General features: G+C 45.0%; 1 protein-coding gene across 1 annotated transcript; it reads left to right on the top strand.

Moving 5' to 3' along the window:
- The first annotated feature begins 490 nt into the window (after positions 1-490).
- LOC148481300 (DNA damage-regulated autophagy modulator protein 1-like) lies at positions 491-18,948 on the top strand. The gene is made up of 7 exons (XM_088453761.1): positions 491-657; positions 3,292-3,359; positions 3,978-4,120; positions 11,731-11,902; positions 14,434-14,492; positions 15,477-15,563; positions 18,297-18,948. The coding sequence occupies exons 1-7, from the start codon at positions 539-541 to the stop codon at positions 18,381-18,383; spliced, it is 735 nt and encodes a 244-aa protein (XP_088309887.1). The 5' UTR covers positions 491-538; the 3' UTR covers positions 18,384-18,948.
- The last annotated feature ends 610 nt before the right edge of the window (positions 18,949-19,558 follow it).

Genomic DNA, 19,558 nt, shown 5'->3' with positions numbered 1-19,558 from the left:
AAAAGTTTCACTAAGGACAGTAATATAAGTTAATTACTAGGGTAGGAGATACTCACCTGCTTCTAGGTACAGAGACTGGTGTATCAGAGCTGTGCTGGGCGCATTGATAGGGATAATACCATGTAACAAGTATATGACAGCAAACGTTTTGTTCTGATGCTGGACCAGACACAAGGGACAGTTCACATTCTATTAGCATTATTCCTCTAATTGCACCACATTCTCATACCAGGCACAGGTATTAGAATGTGATTGGTGCAGAAACTTCGGTCCTAGGTTCTGTATATCAATTTCAACAAATCAACAAATGCTCAGATCCAGAGAAATTACAATGGTATAACTTAAATAAAATCTAGTTAACTAAAAACTTTAATCAGCACAAATAAATATTCACCCTTTAATACTCTGTGGCACCTGTGAGTAGACTTAGTTTTACACGTATTGCCCATGCAATAATCACGGTGAAAGCACCTTACTGTGACGCCATAGTGTGCGGGTCATCTCCATCAGCGGCCAGCGGTATCCCAAACTTGTAAAGATGAAGAGGTTGGAGATCGTGCCGTGTTTCTGGGTCTTCTGGACTTTGAATGGTCTCTTTGTGGCATATCACATGACCATAACCAATGGTCATACTCCAACTTATCTAGTGTACATCAGGTAACTGGAAATCAAATCAATATTATCTATCTATCTATCTATCTATCTATCTATCTATCTATCTATCTATCTATCTATCTATCTATCTCAGGGGACTTTAAACCCTGGGCTAATTATCTAATGGTAGTGTGAGGGTTATTAATTTAATGGTGGATAGGAGGTAATCAATTATTGCTGGGGGCTATTTATTGATGGTGGTGGTATTTAATTTAATAATGGAGTCATAGTGCGGCTTATTTGGTTTAGGTGAGGACTGTGCTGAGGGCCTGATTCAGCAAAGACCACAACTGCGATTGCAATAGCGATTACGCATGCAGTCTCACTGCGATGATATTCTAATCCATTGCGATTGCTATGCCGTCGCCCACCTTACCTTACACACATCCGTAATACTTAGCAAGACTGCGAAACCATCGGTAACATCGAGAACCATCGCAGCCTCACGCACACTTGCACAAGCCCTGACCTTACTCAGAAATTGCTAACCTCAGCACACGTAGTGAAAGGCCAAGCTGTGTATGGCATCACAGTGGCTAATTTATGCACGTCCCTGCAATGGCGTTAAAACGCACTGGCACACCTGCGTTTCGCCGACCACCTCCCCCCCCATCCCTCACCTTCCCCAAACGGTACTTCCTGTCAATCACTCTGCGATGGGTCTGCGTAGCCACTGCGATCACAGCGGCTAGTACGCATACTGCAAAGCATGCATAGGGGTCTAGGCATTATCACCTAGGGGTCTATTCATGAAGCAGAGAAGAGCCCTGGCCTGTTTAGCTGAAATCCGGGCTCTTCTCTGCTTTGTGCTATTCATGGAGCTAGTTCATAGTGGAGAAGTGTACCCCTGCTCCACGCCTGTATCGCATCCCCATACTACTGTATGGTGAGTGCGATTCAGGAAAGAACGGAAAGCTCAGCTTTCCGACCCCTCCTGCGGTACATATTCGCCATCTGAGGATGGCGTATTCAGTACCGCGAGCTGGACAGAGCAGGGAAGTAGCATACTCCCCTGCTGTCTGCTTGGCACCTGGTGCTGGCTCCGCCCCCTTTTCCCAGCGTCCATAGCAGCAAGTCTGACGTGACCTGCTGCTCTCAGACGCCGGGGCACACGCAGTGAGGAGCAGGTCTGTCTTCTCACTGCGCTGCAGGGATCGCGGAGGGGCCGAACAGCGCCTGAAGATGTTAGACAGGTAACTGTATATGAATGGCTACTAAACTTCACTATACAGTATATTGCATCGATGTGATGTGATATATAGCGATATATTTTAGTAGCAACTTCATGTTCTATATGAATAGACCCCATAATTTCTACAAAAGCAGGTGAAAAATGAAAATTTTCACCTGCTTTTGTAGAAATTAAGTGTTGGGGCCAATCATCAAAAAGGTAATGCAGGAGATATCACGGATACTGCATCTTCTGCTTACCTTTCTCTCCCGATGTGGCCCGCTGTACCCATACACTAGTATGGGGACAGAAATTCATCAAGTTCCAAAAATACAATATTTTCGGAGCTCGACAGCGGGAGAATTCACTATCTTCAGATGGCGTTTGCTCCTGCACACCCACTCCCCTATGGGAAGGAGTCCCGGGTTGCGAAGAGGGGTGCTTTCGGATCCCTCCGCCCCTGCCCGGCTCCTTCCGCCGGACGCCGAGGCTTTGTGCTCCTGCATAAACTCTAGTTCATCAGGTGCACTAGTACTGCTGAGTAAGACTCGGCAGTCCTAAATTTCACTGCTCCAAAAGGAGCAGTGAAACCATTCGGGGAGACGGCTGATTTTTGGACCAGCTGTCTCCGCACAGGAGCAATTATGAATTAAGTTGGACATTAATGTGATATTTCACGTGTGTTTCCCGGAGGACACAGGTGGATAAGAGATGGCAGACAATATGACTGGCATTGTGCAAGTGATTGGGGAGTAGATAATTTACCGGGGGCTGGGATGCCGATTGTCGGAATCCCGGCGTCAAAAGCCTGACTTGGAATTAAAGATAGGCGTTGAAATCCAGGTGCCAATATTTAGCCCGACTCCGAAATCCTAAAGCCACCATCCCGAATGAAGGTAAGCGGGGCATGTTGGGTGTTACCCGCTCTGGGGAGGGTTAGGTTTAGAGACCCCCGGGGGGAGATTAGGGTTAGCCCCCCCCCCAGGAGGGTTAGGGTTAGGCTACGGGAAGGGGGGGTTATGGTTTGACACATCGGGGGGACGTTAGTGTTAAGCACCCCCGGGGAGGGCTAGGTTTAGGGTCCGGGAAGGCGGGATTAGGCACCACGGGGGGAAGGTTAGGGTTAGGCAACACTAAGGGAGGGTTGGGTTTAGGGTGCTGGAAGGGTTAGCACCACAGGGGGGAGGTTAGGGGGGGAGAGGGGGAGGGTTAGGGTACTCATCGCCCATGTCAGGATCTTCATCCATCGGGATGCCGCTGTCGGGATTTGAACAGGCAGGTTGAACCCAACCTGTCCCAAGTTGTCAGTGCACAATGATCAGCGCTAAAGAGATCAGTTATTAGTGTATTACTTTACTGTAACATTGGAGGTGGAAACTGAAAGTCAGGAAATGGTTTTAGAGGAGATGAAGCCGTATTTCCAACTGCACAATATTGCATCATGATTATTTGTTTTTCATTCTCAGTGAAACTGGGTCTTATTATCCGGAGTGTATCCTGTTTACAGTGGTCTTCTCTGTTTCTGCTATTCTTGGTAAGTGGATTGCCATCGTTATCACATTATATGGCTGGTGCAATCTGCGATGGTGCCTCGTACAGCGACAGATTAGCTCTGCAGCCTGTAAGGCATCTCATCGACGGCGGCATTAGCATAGCGTTACAGTTACGGCTGCAGCTGAGTCCACCTCTGAATGAGGCCCTTAGCCCCTAGATTTAAAGCAGCATTTATTTAAAAGGCAAACCCAAGTTGGTTTTGCCTTTTAAATTGTTTCCGCTTTATCTCCTCTTACTACATGCCAGCTGTTTCCCTGGTGGGCAGTGCAGGTGTAGTCTCCCAATGGTGAGTAAGTTTGGGGTCACCCTGACGTCAGCCACCTGGCACCAGCTCGATCTCTGTAACGTCAGGATGCTGTCGGGGGGATCAGTATACAAGTGTCTCCGCACATGCAGGATAAATAGCAACAACATTCATGTAGTGCAAACAGTACCTCAGTCATTTTGATTTAACTATATGTGCTCAACCATGGATAGCGCTAAAACCTGAACTGTTGGGCAGCCTTGAAGACCGCGTTTGGGAACCTCTGCATTAAGTACTATTTATGAAAAAAACATTTAATAGCTTTGTGCTGATAATATGTCATTTCTATTCCAGGAGCCTGTACAGTATATATTATGTACAGATTCATGACGCTAAGGACTACTGACAATCAAACACGCCAGGGACTATGCCAGAGCATACTGCTCGCCATTGGATTGATCTCCTGTTTGGGGACAGTAACAGTCGCTGTGTTTCAGGTTGGTGACAAGTGTACAATAGTCCGGTCCTGATTCTGAGTCGCACACGCAGCAGCAACTGTTTGTGGGCACCAGTCTGCGGGTTTATACGTCAACCTCGGTCGCATTATAGAGACTTGCACCAGCCTTATAGCAGGTGCAGTGTCTCTGTCTGGCCACGCCCCTCCTATGCCTGCGGCTGTGCTTCTGTGGAGGCAGTCGCTTGCACTGACACGCCCATAACACTCCCATAACACGCCCACTGAACCGCCCATTTCTGCATCTAGGCTCAGGGCTCTATGCAAAGTGAAAGGGGGGAGATCCTGATGTCTGGAGGAAAGGAGGGAGTGACACATATATGCCGCATGGTAATGACTTGTCTCAGTGTAACATGTGCGTGTTCTAGCTCCCCACTGACTCCTCTTCCTACATCCCCCCCCCCCACAGCAGATGGCCGTGCACAGCGACCGACAGGAGGCAAATATGGAAGGAGGAGGGTAAATGTGCCGCTCTTCCATTCCTATTTGTCATAGTACATAGACCCAGTGGTGACACCACCAGCAGTGTTGGGGTCCCTGCTGGGATGCATCACTATTCCACTCTCCCAAGGTTCCTACTTACAGTACAATAAGAGCATAGGGTTACATTATATAACACGATATATTGTACAGAAGACGGAGCTGCCCCCATCCACATGACCTTACAAATGTAATAGGTATGAGGAACACATAGCACATAAGGTGGTGGTGGGGTGGGGGGAGATAAGTATTGGGGCACAGGTGGGGAAGCAAGGACTACCAGTGAGCAGGAATACAAGAATATAGTCTCCTAGAGATCGGGGATAGGTGTCTATGAAGAGTGTGGGCAGCAGGCATCTGTGGACCATGAATGGCTGGTAGAGTGAGATAGAGCTTGCAGGGATGGGGCCATGTGTGGGAGACGTCCTGTACATTTACATGGATGGAGATCATTATGAAGAACAGGAGACAAACTGAGGAACCCATAGGCAACTGGGAGATGTTTTATGGGTGAGCTGAGACATGTGGGTGAGATGGGAGCTGTGGCGGGGCCTGTTGGCTGTTGTCAGACCTTATTTTACTAGGAAGATATGTAAAGGTGAGGCCTCCTTAACTTTAGTCTAGAACATTTTTCTTTAGGCCTGCCAACTTGCCAAGCATTGGATTTTGGGTCTTAATCAGACCCGGTCGCGAGCGCTGTATGCTCGCAAGCGGGTTGATGGTGCCCAAGTGCACATGCGCACAATGGAGGGAGCTCCGTCGTGCGCATGCGCGAGACCCGGCGAGCGTGAGTGACAGCACGCCCCCTTTGGGAACGCCTTCCGTCTGGGTCCGGCCCCACTGACATCACTAGTGATGTCAGTGGGAGTGATTTTGGCTCTGATAGAGCCAAAATCACTCCAGGGCTTGCGGTCACCGAGACCCTACCGCAGGGTCTCGTCGCAAGCCCGATGGTCGCGATGGTCTTGACCATCGCGACCATCATCATGGACGCTCGCATAAGCTGTGGATGGTAACCCACAGCTATGCGAGCGTCCAAGAGGCCGCTCCAAATTTAGGTAGCCCGGCCCTGGTTCAGAGCGAGCGCTCTGGTCAGAGCGTCCGGCTCTGAATCAGGCCCTTTGTGCATTGCAGCAATGTGTTTGGGATTATACTGTAGTTTAATACATGCTGACCGATTTGACAACCACCAGATGTTGCAGTAAAGATTTGCCCTACTGTATACTACCTTGATGCTTGTGTGCCTATTTATTATCGGAAAAAAAACATTTATCTGATGAAAAAAGATGATTTCATCAAATATAGGACTTTTCCCTATCCTTTAAAGCCCCCAAGGTGGGGATGACTACCACCAGGGCCTCTGGCAGTAACTTTCACTGGTGATCGTTTTCAATGAGCTTCTCTGCTCATGGCCCCCACTGATGTCCTATATCCATATTCCCAAGAATTGACATTTAAAAAACATATTATATATATATATATATATATATATATATTATAATATAATATAATTTTTTTTTAGATTTAGTGAAAGCAGAACTGAAAGTTTTGCTGGCTCATTCATGTGCAGATGCATGCAGGACTTGGTGGCAAGGCTCTTTATGCCTGTCAGCTGGTATCACTGGGGAGCTGAGAATCGGGCAGCTGCTCCTGCAAAATTTTCTCTGTTCATTGGGTAAAATAACATTTCCTGTTGTGGTGTCAAACACAAATAGAAAATCGTTTCTAATGACCATGCATAATGTCTGTATAGGTAAAATTACTGTAATTATTTAACTGTCCTAAGATTAAAACAAAACAAAATAAAACAAACAGCGGTTGAAAAAAATGTGCAGTGTGCCCTCTCCCAAAATCCTTAACCAGTATCCATGCTAGACGGCCTGGGCTGTTTTGCAGCATAAGAGGAAGCCAAGAATGTGAATAAGAGGTAATGGATTGGAGGGTGGATTGAGTCTGTCTCAAAGGTGAAAAGGCCACAAATACCAGCATGTTTCCCTCGAAGAGACTAGCAGCCACGTCTTGAAAAGTACAAGAACTCTTCTTGGATCCCTTAACTGTGTGGCCGATGTAAATAAAAATTGGGATCCCTACTGTGCCAAAAGTATCACCCTATTAGTCCCAATGTAATGGACAGGGTCCCTTAGCCTGGGATATAGTTGTCATGTCGACAGTCATATTGTCAACAGTCAAAAGGTCAACACCATAATGTCAAATGTCATAACATCAACACCTGCAAAACGTTGACACACTCAAAATGTCAACACATGAAATGTTGACACAGGTACTGTAAAACGTTGACAGTAGGTATTTTAGGGTTAGATTTTAGGGGTTGGTGTTCAGTTTAGGCTTAAAATTGGGTGTTGACATTTCGAAAATGTTGAAGTTTTGTCCATCGACATAATGTACCTGTCGACATTAAGGTGCCTATATAATGACTGTCGGCATTGTTATTGTTGAAAAAACATACCGAAAACCCCTTAGACCCCCTCCCATTAAACAAAATGAAAAAACAGACCTAAAAATATGATGCATCAGACGAAAGCCCCATTAAAGTGGCCGTCCCGATGTGTTGGCCAGCTGGGCACCCGAGGCCACCTCCTAATTTATGGTGCATCAGTAGAATCTCACAGAGGCGTAGTCTTCATTCACAGCTGTCTATATTTTCCAAGAGACAGTAGCAGATGTGTCTGCAGCAGGGGCGGATTGGGATGGAAAAGCCGCCCGGGAAATCTTTGGAAGCAGCCCTAATGGGATGGGCTCAGTTGAGAGGATGGGGTATGGTGAGGGGACAGGATACTCCCTCCTTATAGGGCCTGATTCTAAATTGGATGCAGTCGCAGCTACTACTAACCCCTTGCATGATGCACAGTGGTAAATACAGCGAAACACCAATACAGATGCAATCAGGGGTGCCACAACATTTTTAGGTTTAGGGGGAGGATTAGGGGCTAGGCACTAGGGGGAGGGTTAGGGTTAGGTACTGCGGGAAAAGGGTTAGGTTTAGGGCACGGGGAGGTTAGCTTTAGGAACCAGGAGCGGAGTCGGGATTTTGACTTCATGGATCCCGAGTGGTGGCATTCCATATATATATATAGCAAGTGGATGAGTGGCACTCTAAACGTAGTAATGTCAAATAGTAATGCACCTCTGCCCATATGGTAATGCCCCTGTAGTACTCCCCATATGGAAATGACCCCATAGTAATGCCCCTGCAGCGCCCATATGGTAATGCCCCTGTAGCACCCATATGGTAATACCCTATTAATAATGCCCCCTGTAGTGCCCTTATAGTAATGCCCCCTGTAGTGTCCTTATAGTAATGCCCCCTGGAGTGCCCTTATAGTAATGCCCCCTGGAGTGCCCCTGGAGTGCCCTTATAGTAATGCCCCCTGGAGTGCCCTTATAGTAATGCCCCCTGTAGTGCCACTGGAGTGCCCTTATAGTAATGCCCCCTCTAGTACCCCTGGAGTGCCCTTATAGTAATGCCCCCTGGAGTGCCCTTATAGTAAAGCCCCCTGGAGTGCCCTTATAGCCGCTGACACACACACACACACACACACACACACACAAAAAACAATTTACCTTAAACACGCTCCTGCGTCCTCCTCCCTCTGGTCCGCCAGGCTGCTCCTCGGAACTATGGGAGTGACGTCATGACGTCTCTCCCATAGTGCCCGTGGGGAGAGCCGGAAGCTGGAGTTCAGGGGAGAACTCCAGCCCCCGGCTACCGCACAGTCCGCATCGTGCACTGAGCTGAGCAGTCTGTGTTCAGCCAGTGCTGTGATCAGAGCCTGTGTAATGCGCTCTCCGCTCTCCGCGCATTAAACAGGGTCCGATCACAGCACAGGCTGAACACAGACTGCTCAGTGCATGATGCGGACTGTCTGTGCGAGGGGGGGCGATCGCTCCAATCACCCCCTCCCCTGGATCCGCCACTGCCCCTGGCGGCCATTTTACTTTAGGTACAGTGTAGCAGCCTGTAACGCTGCACAATCGGAGCTGAGCCCCGTTTGCAGCAGCTGGGCATCCGGGGTGAGGGAAGTGCGGCCGCCTGCCCCTAAAGGCAGCTAAGGGGCCGGCCCAGCGGGAACTAGCCCGGCGTCCTGGCGGCCCAGTCCGCCCCTGGTCTGCAGTATACAGTATTGCATGGTCCTTATCAGTGATCACATGTCTTCTATACTTTTATATCAGTCTAACCTTATAAATTTTATACAAAGGGAAAAGATGACAGAATTACTCAAAAAGGATAAGCTTGGGGTTTCCTGTCCCTACACTACATCTCAATGCACAATCTGGAATATATACTGCTTTATGTTGACACTTCCTGTTATACTGTGTCAGGATAATTGCCCATACCAACTGGCAGAGAGTACACCTGAAGATTAACCGTCAATGACTTGCGTGCCAGGGCAACACTCACTGGGATACCCATCAAATACCAAAGAAAATGTCAGAGGATGCAGAAGGGGGAAGTAGAGGAAAGCCAAAACAAATAACCTGGAAGAGACGAAACCTACATGAAATCCATATCAGCTATATACTCAGCACGCATAAATTGAGTTGACATTAAGGGCCCAATTTATGAATGATAGCATTGGTAAAGCGATCTGGGCATGACATTACCATTCATGATCGCATTGAAAAATGCGATTTTAGCGCCAGGATGTATCATCCGGCACACGCAATATGCCCGGAGTTCTGTCGGGGCTACTGTGCATGTGCAGTCCCACTGACTGCACATGCACAGCCGTTATTGCCAGTGGAGTTTACCTATGGAACCCTCACCCGGTCAGTTTTGCAATGTGTAGCCTAATGGCTGCAAAGGGCTAACGCCATCTTCAGAGGCCAATCTCCGGAATGCAGTTTAACGTATCATGCTTAAACTAAAATCTGAATTATGCCCCCATAAACATAATGGCACACACTATAACACTTGAAAAAACGATTCAAGCAGGAGAGCATGTATATATGTATATTTTATATATGTACTGTGTCAAACGCACTGGGGAAGTTTTTGATAGGAGCTATATATGTGCCCCAGATTCTTAACTGTGTAGTAAATTATCCAGGTAATGAGCAGCGTTCATTGGCTGACCAGCTGTGAGAGGCTGATAAAAGGTGTGTCAGTATCTCTGGGCAATCTCTCGCTACTTGGGGAACAGGCTGACAGACCTGTGGAGAAACACTGCTATGGCTTTCTGTAAGTGCTATTTTTAAATGCTGTTTTGTTTGACTTGGACATTAGGTCCTCCCACCCTTATAGAAGGAGACTTATGTAAAGCTAGTGCCAGACAGGCCATCATTTATTATTGTTATTATTTTGTTTTGTTTATTTTGTGCTGTGAAATAAAACTAGCTGTGGATACTTGTACTAAAGCATTGGATTGGTGTGCTATTAGTTGGCTGTTGCAAGAGAAGTGCTACCGTTTACCGCAGGAGACAGCACCCCTTTACCTGATCTTGCTACAGTATATATACACTGAGTGGCCAAATTATTATGACCCCCAGGTGATTTTATGCAAATTAGCTATTCTGCAGGTAATGCTGATGTAGGATGTCTGAACTGAAAGGTGAAGGTATGCAGAGACTAATGAAGTGTATCAATCATGAAATAATGGGTAAACGACTCGATCTCACAGATTTCAAGCGTGGAATGATTGTTGGTGCTCGCAGTAGTGGTGCTGGTATTTGCAAAATGTATGCATTGGGGAATTGTTAGAGGGTGGCAGTTGTTAAAGTGTACACAGAGGGGACCAGCATACTAAAAACTAGGGATGTGCAGGCTCAGATTAGTTCGGTTTTCCCGCCAAATTCAAGGATTCAAACATAATCATTCCTGGACAAAAGTCCATGAAAGATGACGTTTTTCCTCCTTCTGAGACCCAATTTTTGGCGGGAAAAATCAATTTGGCGGGAAAATCCGAACTAATCCGAGCCTGCACATCCCTACTAAAAACTGGGTCTAACCCCAAGGCCTGTGGTCGTAAATAGCTACTGGATGCTTGAGCAAAACGGAGAGAGAGTGGTCAGATTTGTTCAGTCCCACAGAAGAGCAACTGAGCCATAAATTGTGGATAATCTGAATCGGGGACCTCTAAATGAACAGTACACCGCACATTACATTGTATGGGCTTCAGAAGCTGAAGGCCTGTCCGTATGCCATTGTTATCTGCTGCAAACAGGTTGAAACACCCCAGTTTGCTCAGTAACACACGAATTGGACAGTAAATGATTGTAAATGGGCCATGTAGTGTGACTAATCTCAAGTTTTTAATAACACCATGCAGATGGTAGGGTGAGAATATGAAGACCACAGCATGAAAGCATGGATCCTTCTGCACCCACTACCATCAAGCCTTCGGGAACAGGCAGATGTAGTACATGGCATTTGTGCTAATATTCCCCACAAAACATACCGACAGTCAGTAGAATCCATGCCTAGAAGAATTTAGGTTTATTAAGGGCAAAAGAAAAGGTGGCACAATAAATTTCTAGCTCGGTGGTCATAATTTGGCCACTTAGTGTATAATGTGGTCATAGGTAAAGTTTCCTGTCTGCAGCTCTAACTAATAGGTAAAATCAGAGGTGCAGAGAGGGGGATGGTGCGGGTACTAATTACCCAGGCTGGGGCTTGTTGGAGGGGCACAGCCGGGGGCCCCTCATTCTTATCTATCAGCAGTGGGACCAAGGAGACTCCTGCTGCTAATTTGCCCCTGGCTGAGGGGCCTTCATTGCCCCCTGAGAGGGCATGGCCATGCCTCCCATGATTAGGCCACACACCCGAGTGTATCGGGGCTTGGACCTGCTCCCTATGGCCCTGGGTAGAATGTATGCCTTCAAGTAATTTTCCCACCTTATTCATATACTATAAATATTGTAATATGTAGATATTTTCCCTGTTATTAATATGTAGATATTTTTCACATATTTATTAGATATTTATTATCAATTTCATGAATTTATATGTGTACAGTGCTCTCTACATTCTATATTATGTCCCTTTACACCTGGCAGTGACTCATGCAGTAGACAGGGATGGACAATTATAAGTTAAGTGCAGCACAAAAATACAGAAAGTTGCATTAAATTTTTACGTTTATGTTTATGTTTCAGGTGATAACCCATCCATATATCCACAGGGCTGGAGCAGCGGTGGCATTCGGATTTGGTACCATATATAATATCATCCAGTCTGTAAAGCTATACAGGACAACTTTCAGCAGCCGCCGTGTATGCCACATAAGAATGGCATTATCTGTGCTGATGGCTACAGCTCTTATTATCTGTATCCTTTTCATATGATCAACAAAGTAACAAGCTGAGATTTGAGCTGTTAATATAAAATGTTATTAGTCCTCCCTTCCCGAGAGTTGTAATATCAGACAGTAACAGTCCTCTCCCCTCCTGACATGTGTAATATCAGATAGTATGAGTCCTCCCCTCTCCCCTCCTGACAGGTGTAATATCAGACAGTAACAATCCTTTTCTCTCCCCTCCTGACAGGTGTAATATCAGATAGTAACAGTCCTTTCCTCTGGCATTTCGACCGCCAGCTTCCTGACTACATCTCGTAATATCAGACAGTAACAGTCCTCTTTTCTCCCCTCCTGAGAGGTGTAATATCAGGTAGTAACTCTCCTCTCCCCTCCTGACAGGTGTAATATCAGATAGTAATAGTCATCTCCTCTCCCCTCCTGACAGGTGTAATATCAGATAGTGACAGTCCTTTCCTCTCCCTTCCTGACAGGTGTAATATCAGACAGTAACAGTCCTCTCCTCTCCCCTCCTGACAGGTGTAATATCAGACAGTAACAGTCCTCTCCTCTCCTGACAGGTGTAATATCAGATAGTGACTCTCCTCTCCGTTCCTGACAGGTGTAAAATAACAGTAACAGTCCTCTCCTCTCCCCTCCTGACAGGTGTAATATTAGATAGTAACAGTCCTCTCCTTTCCCCTCCTGACAGGTATAATATCATGTAGTTACAGTCTTTTCCTCTCCCTGACAGGTGTAAAATAACAGTAACAGTCCTCTCCTCTCCCCTCCTGACAGGTGTAATATCAGACAGTAACAGTCCTTTCCTCTGGCATTTCGACCGCCAGCTTCCTGACTACATCTCGTAATATCAGACAGTAACAGTCCTCTCTTCTCCCCTCCTGAGAGGTGTAATATCAGGTAGTAACTCTCCTCTCCCCTCCTGACAGGTGTAATATCAGATAGTAATAGTCATCTCCTCTCCCCTCCTGACAGGTGTAATATCAGATAGTGACAGTCCTTTCCTCTCCCTTCCTGACATGTGTAATATCAGACAGTAACAGTCCTCTCCTTTCCCCTCCTGACAGGTGTAATATCATGTAGTTACAGTCTTTTCCTCATCATTCCTGACAGGTGTAATATCAGACAGTAACAGTCCTCTCCTCTCCCCTCCTGACAGGTGTAATATCAGACAGTAACAGTTCTCTCCTCTCCTGACAGGTGTAATATCAGATAGTGACTCTCCTCTCCGTTCCTGACAGGTGTAAAATAACAGTAACAGTCCTCTCCTCTCCCCTCCTGACAGGTGTAATATTAGATAGTAACAGTCCTCTCCTTTCCCCTCCTGACAGGTATAATATCATGTAGTTACAGTCTTTTCCTCTCCCTGACAGGTGTAAAATAACAGTAACAGTCCTCTCCTCTCTCCTCCTGACAGGTGTAATATCAGACAGTAACAGTCCTCTCCTCTCCCCTCCTGACAGGTATAATATTAGATAGTAACAGTCCTCTCCTTTCCCCTCCTGACAGGTGTAATATCAGGTAGTAACTCTCCTCTCCCCTCCTGACAGGTATAATATCATGTAGTGACAGTCCTTTCCTCTCCCTTCCTGACAGGTGTAATATCAGATAGTAACAGTCCTTTCCTCTCCCTTCCTAACAGGTGTAATATTAGATTGTAACAGTCCTCTCTCCTTCTGAGAGATGTAATATCAGACAGTAACAGTCCTTTCCTCTCCCCTCCTGAGAGGTGTAATATCAGATAGTGACAGTCCTTTCCTCTCCACTCCTAACAGGTGTAATATCAGACAGTAACAGTCCTCTCCTCTCCCCTCCTGACAAGTGTAATATCATATAGTGACAGTCCTCTCTCCTCCTGAGAGATGCAATATCAGATAGTGACGGTCCTCTCCTCTCCCCTCCTGAGAGGTGTAATATCAGACAGTAACAGTCCTCTCCTCTCCCCTCCTGGTAGGTGTAATATCAGATAGTAATAGTCCTCTCCTTTACCCTCCTGAGAAATGCAATATTGGATAGTGACAGTCCTCTCCTTACCCCTCCTGACAGGTGTAATATCAGATAGGGACAGTCCTCTCTTCTTTGCCTAAGAAATGCAATATCAGATAGTGACAGTTCTTCTTCCCTCACTTTTTATGCCAAAAAAAATCATTTTAAATGTGATTGTTCTACCTGTATATAAATATTTTGCAGATATATCGGTTCCTTCAGGCTGTGTCTACGGGTGACCCACCGACCACCCCATACATATGCTGCAGGGTGACCGACATCTCATTTTGGTTGGCAAATTTAAACACCCACCCAGTTGTGATATCAATGCAGACACATCAACCAAATGATTGGTAAGTGTATATGCATTAAACAATCGTTAGATAGGTCGGCCAAACAGCCGATCCGTCGGCCAAGTATTTGCTTACAAACAGCAAAATGTGCCTGTGAGTTTCTTGTAATCAGTACAATTATGTATAAAGTAAATGGTCAGACATGACACTATAGTATTTACCGGTATAATAATGTTATTTTCCTTTACACAAACACCTTTCAGTTGTCGCATGTAAGATCCCTCTCTTACTGGGTTTGTGTGGTGGAGAAAAGTGTATTCAGGTATGTTCACTGCTACTGTATGCATTTAGAGGAAGATGTTGCTGACGCATGTAACTTTTATTTCTGTCTAATAACTCTTACTTTACAGTACATGGTGCAGAGGGAAAAAGTGTTTTTTGTTGTTTCAAAGGTATAAAGTACCCTGGTCATTAATGTGATAAATATGTTGCACAGATTAATAGTGTGAAGGTGGAATACATATAATACTGTATGTCGATAGTGACATTGGACCTGTTTCATCACGGATCGCAACTGCAACAGCGTGACGCAGATCGGCCGATGGTGCATACTGTGCATGCGTATGCATGGATTAGCATTGTAATCGCTCTGCGATCACCCACGCAGAAAGAAAGCCGTCGCAGAGTGAGTGACGGGAGGTCAGTGTTTGGGGGTTGGTGACGGAGGAGTGGTCGGAGAAACGCAGGGGTGCCTGTCCGTTTCAACGCCGTTGTATGGGCGTGCATAAATTATCCACTGCGACAGCATACCCAGCGTGGGTACTCACAGCTTCCGACGAGGTTAGTAATTTCTGAGTCAAATCAGACCTACTGTAAATGTGTGTGAGGGGCCGATGTTACCGATGTATACACAGGACTGCAAGGTATTACGGGTGTGAGTTAGCGGTAGTGATTGTCTCTATGCTGGCTATGCGGCGGCTTTGTGATTGCATTCATTAGCAAATATTCGCAGCAGACCTCCGTGTGTAATCGCAGCTACGATCGACGTAGCATTCCGTAGTGAACCAGGCCCATTGATCACAATACCACTATTGGCAGCACTATGCCGACAAGGTTAAAGCAATTGAATGGTGTCGGCAGTGTAATATGCTAATGACGTGAAAAGTCTGGCCCCACCCCCACCATGGCCGCCTGCATAAACACACTGACACCAAGTGGACGTACGTGGAATAATGAACGCTTTCACAAGATACGACTTCTGCTACCAGGACATATTCATGACATCTTTACTACTCTTTGTGTCTAGATCTGTGATGTGTCTGCAGTAATCACGGAGTGGTTGGCATTTGTCACATTCATGGTTCATTACCTCACTTATTATACAGATTTTCAGGTCAGTATATGGATGTATGTATACTTTTTACGTTACATACACAAATGCAAACATGCTTACAGACAACATGTTCCTAAGCTTGCAGGGTACATATTGTAAGAATTATGAAGCACATAACACATAGGGCTAAGCTCACACTTGTCTACTCTCCTGGAACGGCTGGGAGGCTCCCAAACATCGGGTGGTTCTCCCAGCACCCCAGAAGAGTGAGCAAGTCTCCTGACTGGTGCTCCCCCTGCCAGCATCCGCTCCCCCCTTGTATTAGTGGGCGGTTTAGAGGAGCCAATTACATGATTCACGCTGAATTGCATCATAGTGGCCCCGCCCCCTGCTACACAATGCTGGTTCTCTCGGCATTGTGTAGCGGGGCGGGGACGCAATGACGCAATCGGAGGAGGCAGCCAGATTGTCGCCATGTATTTATAAGCTCCCATGTTAGTTCAATGTCCAGCAAGGCCAGTCTTGCTAGTTACACAGTATGTTATCCAAAGCATTTGGAAAAGATAAAAAAAAAAAAAAAGTGTTCCGATATTAGTCCTTCAGGGTAAATGCAAATGCAGGAACTGGTATAATATAATGTACAATAAAACAATCAGCACTATAATTACTCACATTGGTTACAGTAAATCAACACATGAAAATATGAAAACAAAAACATAAAAGTAAAATAAAGGGTGAAGCACAATACATTTATAATGACACAATTAAAACCACAAACCTTAAGCTCTGTACACACTACGATGTATAGCACAATCAGAAATATATATCACACACATTGTATAGTCTGTACGCCTGATCCATCGTTGCTAGCCGTTGTTAATCGCATCGTCCCATCTGCTGTCCGACACGTCAGATGGGACGGTGCAATGAATGACGCGGTGTAGTTACATGCAACATGTAATAACGATACATTGTGGCATTGTGCACCGGCTCGTGTAGTGTGTACCGCGCACGCGATGTATTGTTACATCACCCGCTGCATCGCTAGGTCACAACGTCGTATGGTGTGTATCCAGCTTTAGGTATCTTAGTAATTAGTAGACTTTCTACGCAAAGAGGCGCGTTAGCGCTGAAGTCTGTGGCCGTCTCTGTACTGTATTAGCTGTGGTCGCGCTGTGTAAAAGGCCGCCGTTGCGCTGGCATTAGCAACCACCTATAAGTCAGACCCATTGTGTCCACTTCATCAGATCAAATAATTATTGAAGATATAATTAACTATATTATTGCATCTTATAACTTGCTCTATGTGCTATTAGCACAAAACTTATTGATATACCACTCCTATTTATGTTTAAAAATATATACTAACCTATATATCATTCGCTGGGGCATGTTCATTATAGTATGTGAAAATGAAGAATCTTTATTGATGCATATTGCGTCTTATTTAATAAATGTAATAAATTAAATCGCGGTGCATTCGTGGGCCTCCAGCTGCACATGCACAATGCAATAAAGGAAGCCTTGACATTAGGAATCTCCTGCACCACATCGGAGTAGGATCTTCTGCATTCTATATTAGTAAATTTCAAGGTTACGTAATTCTGCATTTACACATGCGGAAACTGAAATTTCCACATATTTTAATAACTAAATTGTTTAATAAACAGGCCCTACTGTGTGATGTCAGCACTAAGATGAATGATATACAGCGCCTAAAGTTTCAAAATACTGGTACATTGTTCTAATAGCTTGTGGAAAAAATCACCTTCAACAATTTTATATAAGCATTGTGATTTCATATACAGTTTTCTGGCTCTCATTTAGACAAAATTCCTTGGTCCTGTAGGTAAAGTGACAAGCAGAGGTGATAGTTCATACCAGGAGCCCAGAGGCGAGATAGTTAGTGGTGCCTCCCTCTGCTCGCATTCACTACCAACACCCCAGTCCCAGCAGCAATCACAAACACTCCCCCTAAACCACATTCACTGCTAACACCCCAGCAGCACCCAGACACACACACTCTCCTCCCCCTGCATTCACTGCCAACCCCAGCAGCACCAAGTCAACACTCTCAGGGTTTTCCATTCTTATTATTTGCTGCTCCCACAGCAACATCAGAGGCATCAGGTCCACCGTGTGTGAGGGGGAAGAGCCAACAAAGGAGAGAGGGGCCCTGCCCCTTTTATATACATTGGTGCAGTTTTGTCGCTGGAGATCCAGCCCTAGAGACCAGCCTGCATGCTGGGGGCACCGGGAGAGGGGGAGGACTGCCTCACATAACTGCTTATGTCTGCTCCGGAACAATGGAGAAACTCAGTGTGCCCCCTTTCAGGGCTGGCGCCCAGAGGTGACCATCTTCCATTGTCGCCTGTATTTACCCCCCTGTCCACAAGTGTGTATTAATAAGAGCTCATCTGTGGACTCATTAGCTGTGTCAGCCTGTAAATCAGTATAATGAGTGCTCTTCACATATCAGATTAACCAAATATAATTATTAGGTCTGATTATCCCATCTTATAGGCAGCTCTGTTAATGGTAATACCAAAATAACTACAGTATATACAGTGCAGGTTTTTAGAAGTGGAGATGTTGCCCAGAGCAACCAATCAGATTCTAGCTATTATCTTTTGGAAGGGGCTAGATAAATGATAAGTAGAATCTGTTTGGTTGCTATGGGCAACATCTCCACTTCTAAAAACCCACACCTTAGTAAATATACCCCCTTACTGTGCATGGACTTGGTTTAATAGTTCAAATAATACATGCTCTTTTTTTCTCTTCTTTGAACAGCATCTATGCATACAAAATACTTACCAATATGAGGAAAGAGAAAAAAAGGCTATTTTTCTGAGGTACACTGATACTTTATCGGTTTGAGTTAAATAGCATACTTTTTATGATTTTATATACATTTATGCTTTCATAAAATCAAAAGATGAAACGCGTCGGCCGCTGCAGCTTTTCAAATCCCAGGACAAACTGTGAGACTGAGTCTATGATTGTTATTGTTATTGATCACTTGGATGTTCAATTCTGGATTTCCAACTTTCTGGAGCAAGATTTATCATCAGAGGAGAAACAGCTCAGAGCAAAACTGGAAACCAGCTTCGGCCGGGATGTATACATACAGATATCGGGTTCCCTAAATGGAGTAATGCACATATTCATTATCAATGGAGGGAAATATTGTACCAGCCTACCTTCAACTCGGGGACTATTGTTACTAATCACAAGACTTTTTGGTTTTTGTACACTTACTATTAATGAACCTTACGATACTTAGTTTAGTCCATGCTGACTACCCTGCATTGTAAAAACACTAACAACATTTTTGAGGTCATCTGATAAATGTGTAGTTTGCTTTTGACTATTCAAAGCTTTTTAAACATGCCATATAAGGATTTATCTATTATGACTCTCAAAAACATACCGTATGTGTGTTTTGTGATTTATACTTAACAATTATGGTTTCATTGAGTGTTTTGTTTTAATTGTGAATCCTGGGTTGTGTATGTGTCTTTTTTTTAAATAAATTATTATCTTTTTTTTTTTTTTTGAGCTTGCTCCTTTGAGTGGTTTTACTTTTATTTTTGTGTTCAGCCACGTGAAATATTTCACAATCTCAAGTGCTGGGTAATTTTTAATTTTTTTTTCCGAAATGCATAAAAAAATTGTCTGAACAGTCACATGATCTCCACGAGGGTGAAGTTTATGAAGAACAATAACACCTGCCAGATAAAAGGCTGTATAAGAGTAGGCTGTACATTTAATCCCCCACACTGGAGCTTCGGATGACCACAGTATTGTCTAGCACCAAGGGGGTATATTTACCTAAGTGCATTTTTAGAAGTGGAGATGTTGCCTATAGCAACTAATCAGATTCTAGCTATTATCTTCTAGAAGGTACTAGATAAATGATAAGTAGAATCTGATTGGTTGTTATGGGCAACATCTCCACTTCTAAAAACCTTCTGGTTTCTGGTGGTGTTTCAGGGTATACTTTATAGTCCATGACTATCCCTGAATTGGAAATGCTACTGTTAGGCATTACC

This window comes from Taudactylus pleione, unplaced genomic scaffold (assembly GCF_031769625.1).
Source record: "Taudactylus pleione unplaced genomic scaffold, aTauple2 ptg000587l, whole genome shotgun sequence".
Lineage (NCBI taxonomy): Eukaryota > Metazoa > Chordata > Amphibia > Anura > Myobatrachidae > Taudactylus > Taudactylus pleione.
Note: the sequence above shows the minus strand (reverse complement) of the source record. Positions and strands in the feature narration are given on the sequence as shown.

Bases quoted from the DNA above. Each gene is read 5' to 3' on its own strand.
- LOC148481300 (XM_088453761.1), top strand. From the start codon at position 539: ATGAAGAGGTTGGAGATCGTGCCGTGTTTCTGGGTCTTCTGGACTTTG. The intron at 658-3,291 runs GTAACTGGAAAT...TTTCATTCTCAG, and splicing joins ACTTATCTAGTGTACATCAG to TGAAACTGGGTCTTATTATC. The intron at 11,903-14,433 runs GTATCCTTTTCA...AACACCTTTCAG, and splicing joins GGCTACAGCTCTTATTATCT to TTGTCGCATGTAAGATCCCT.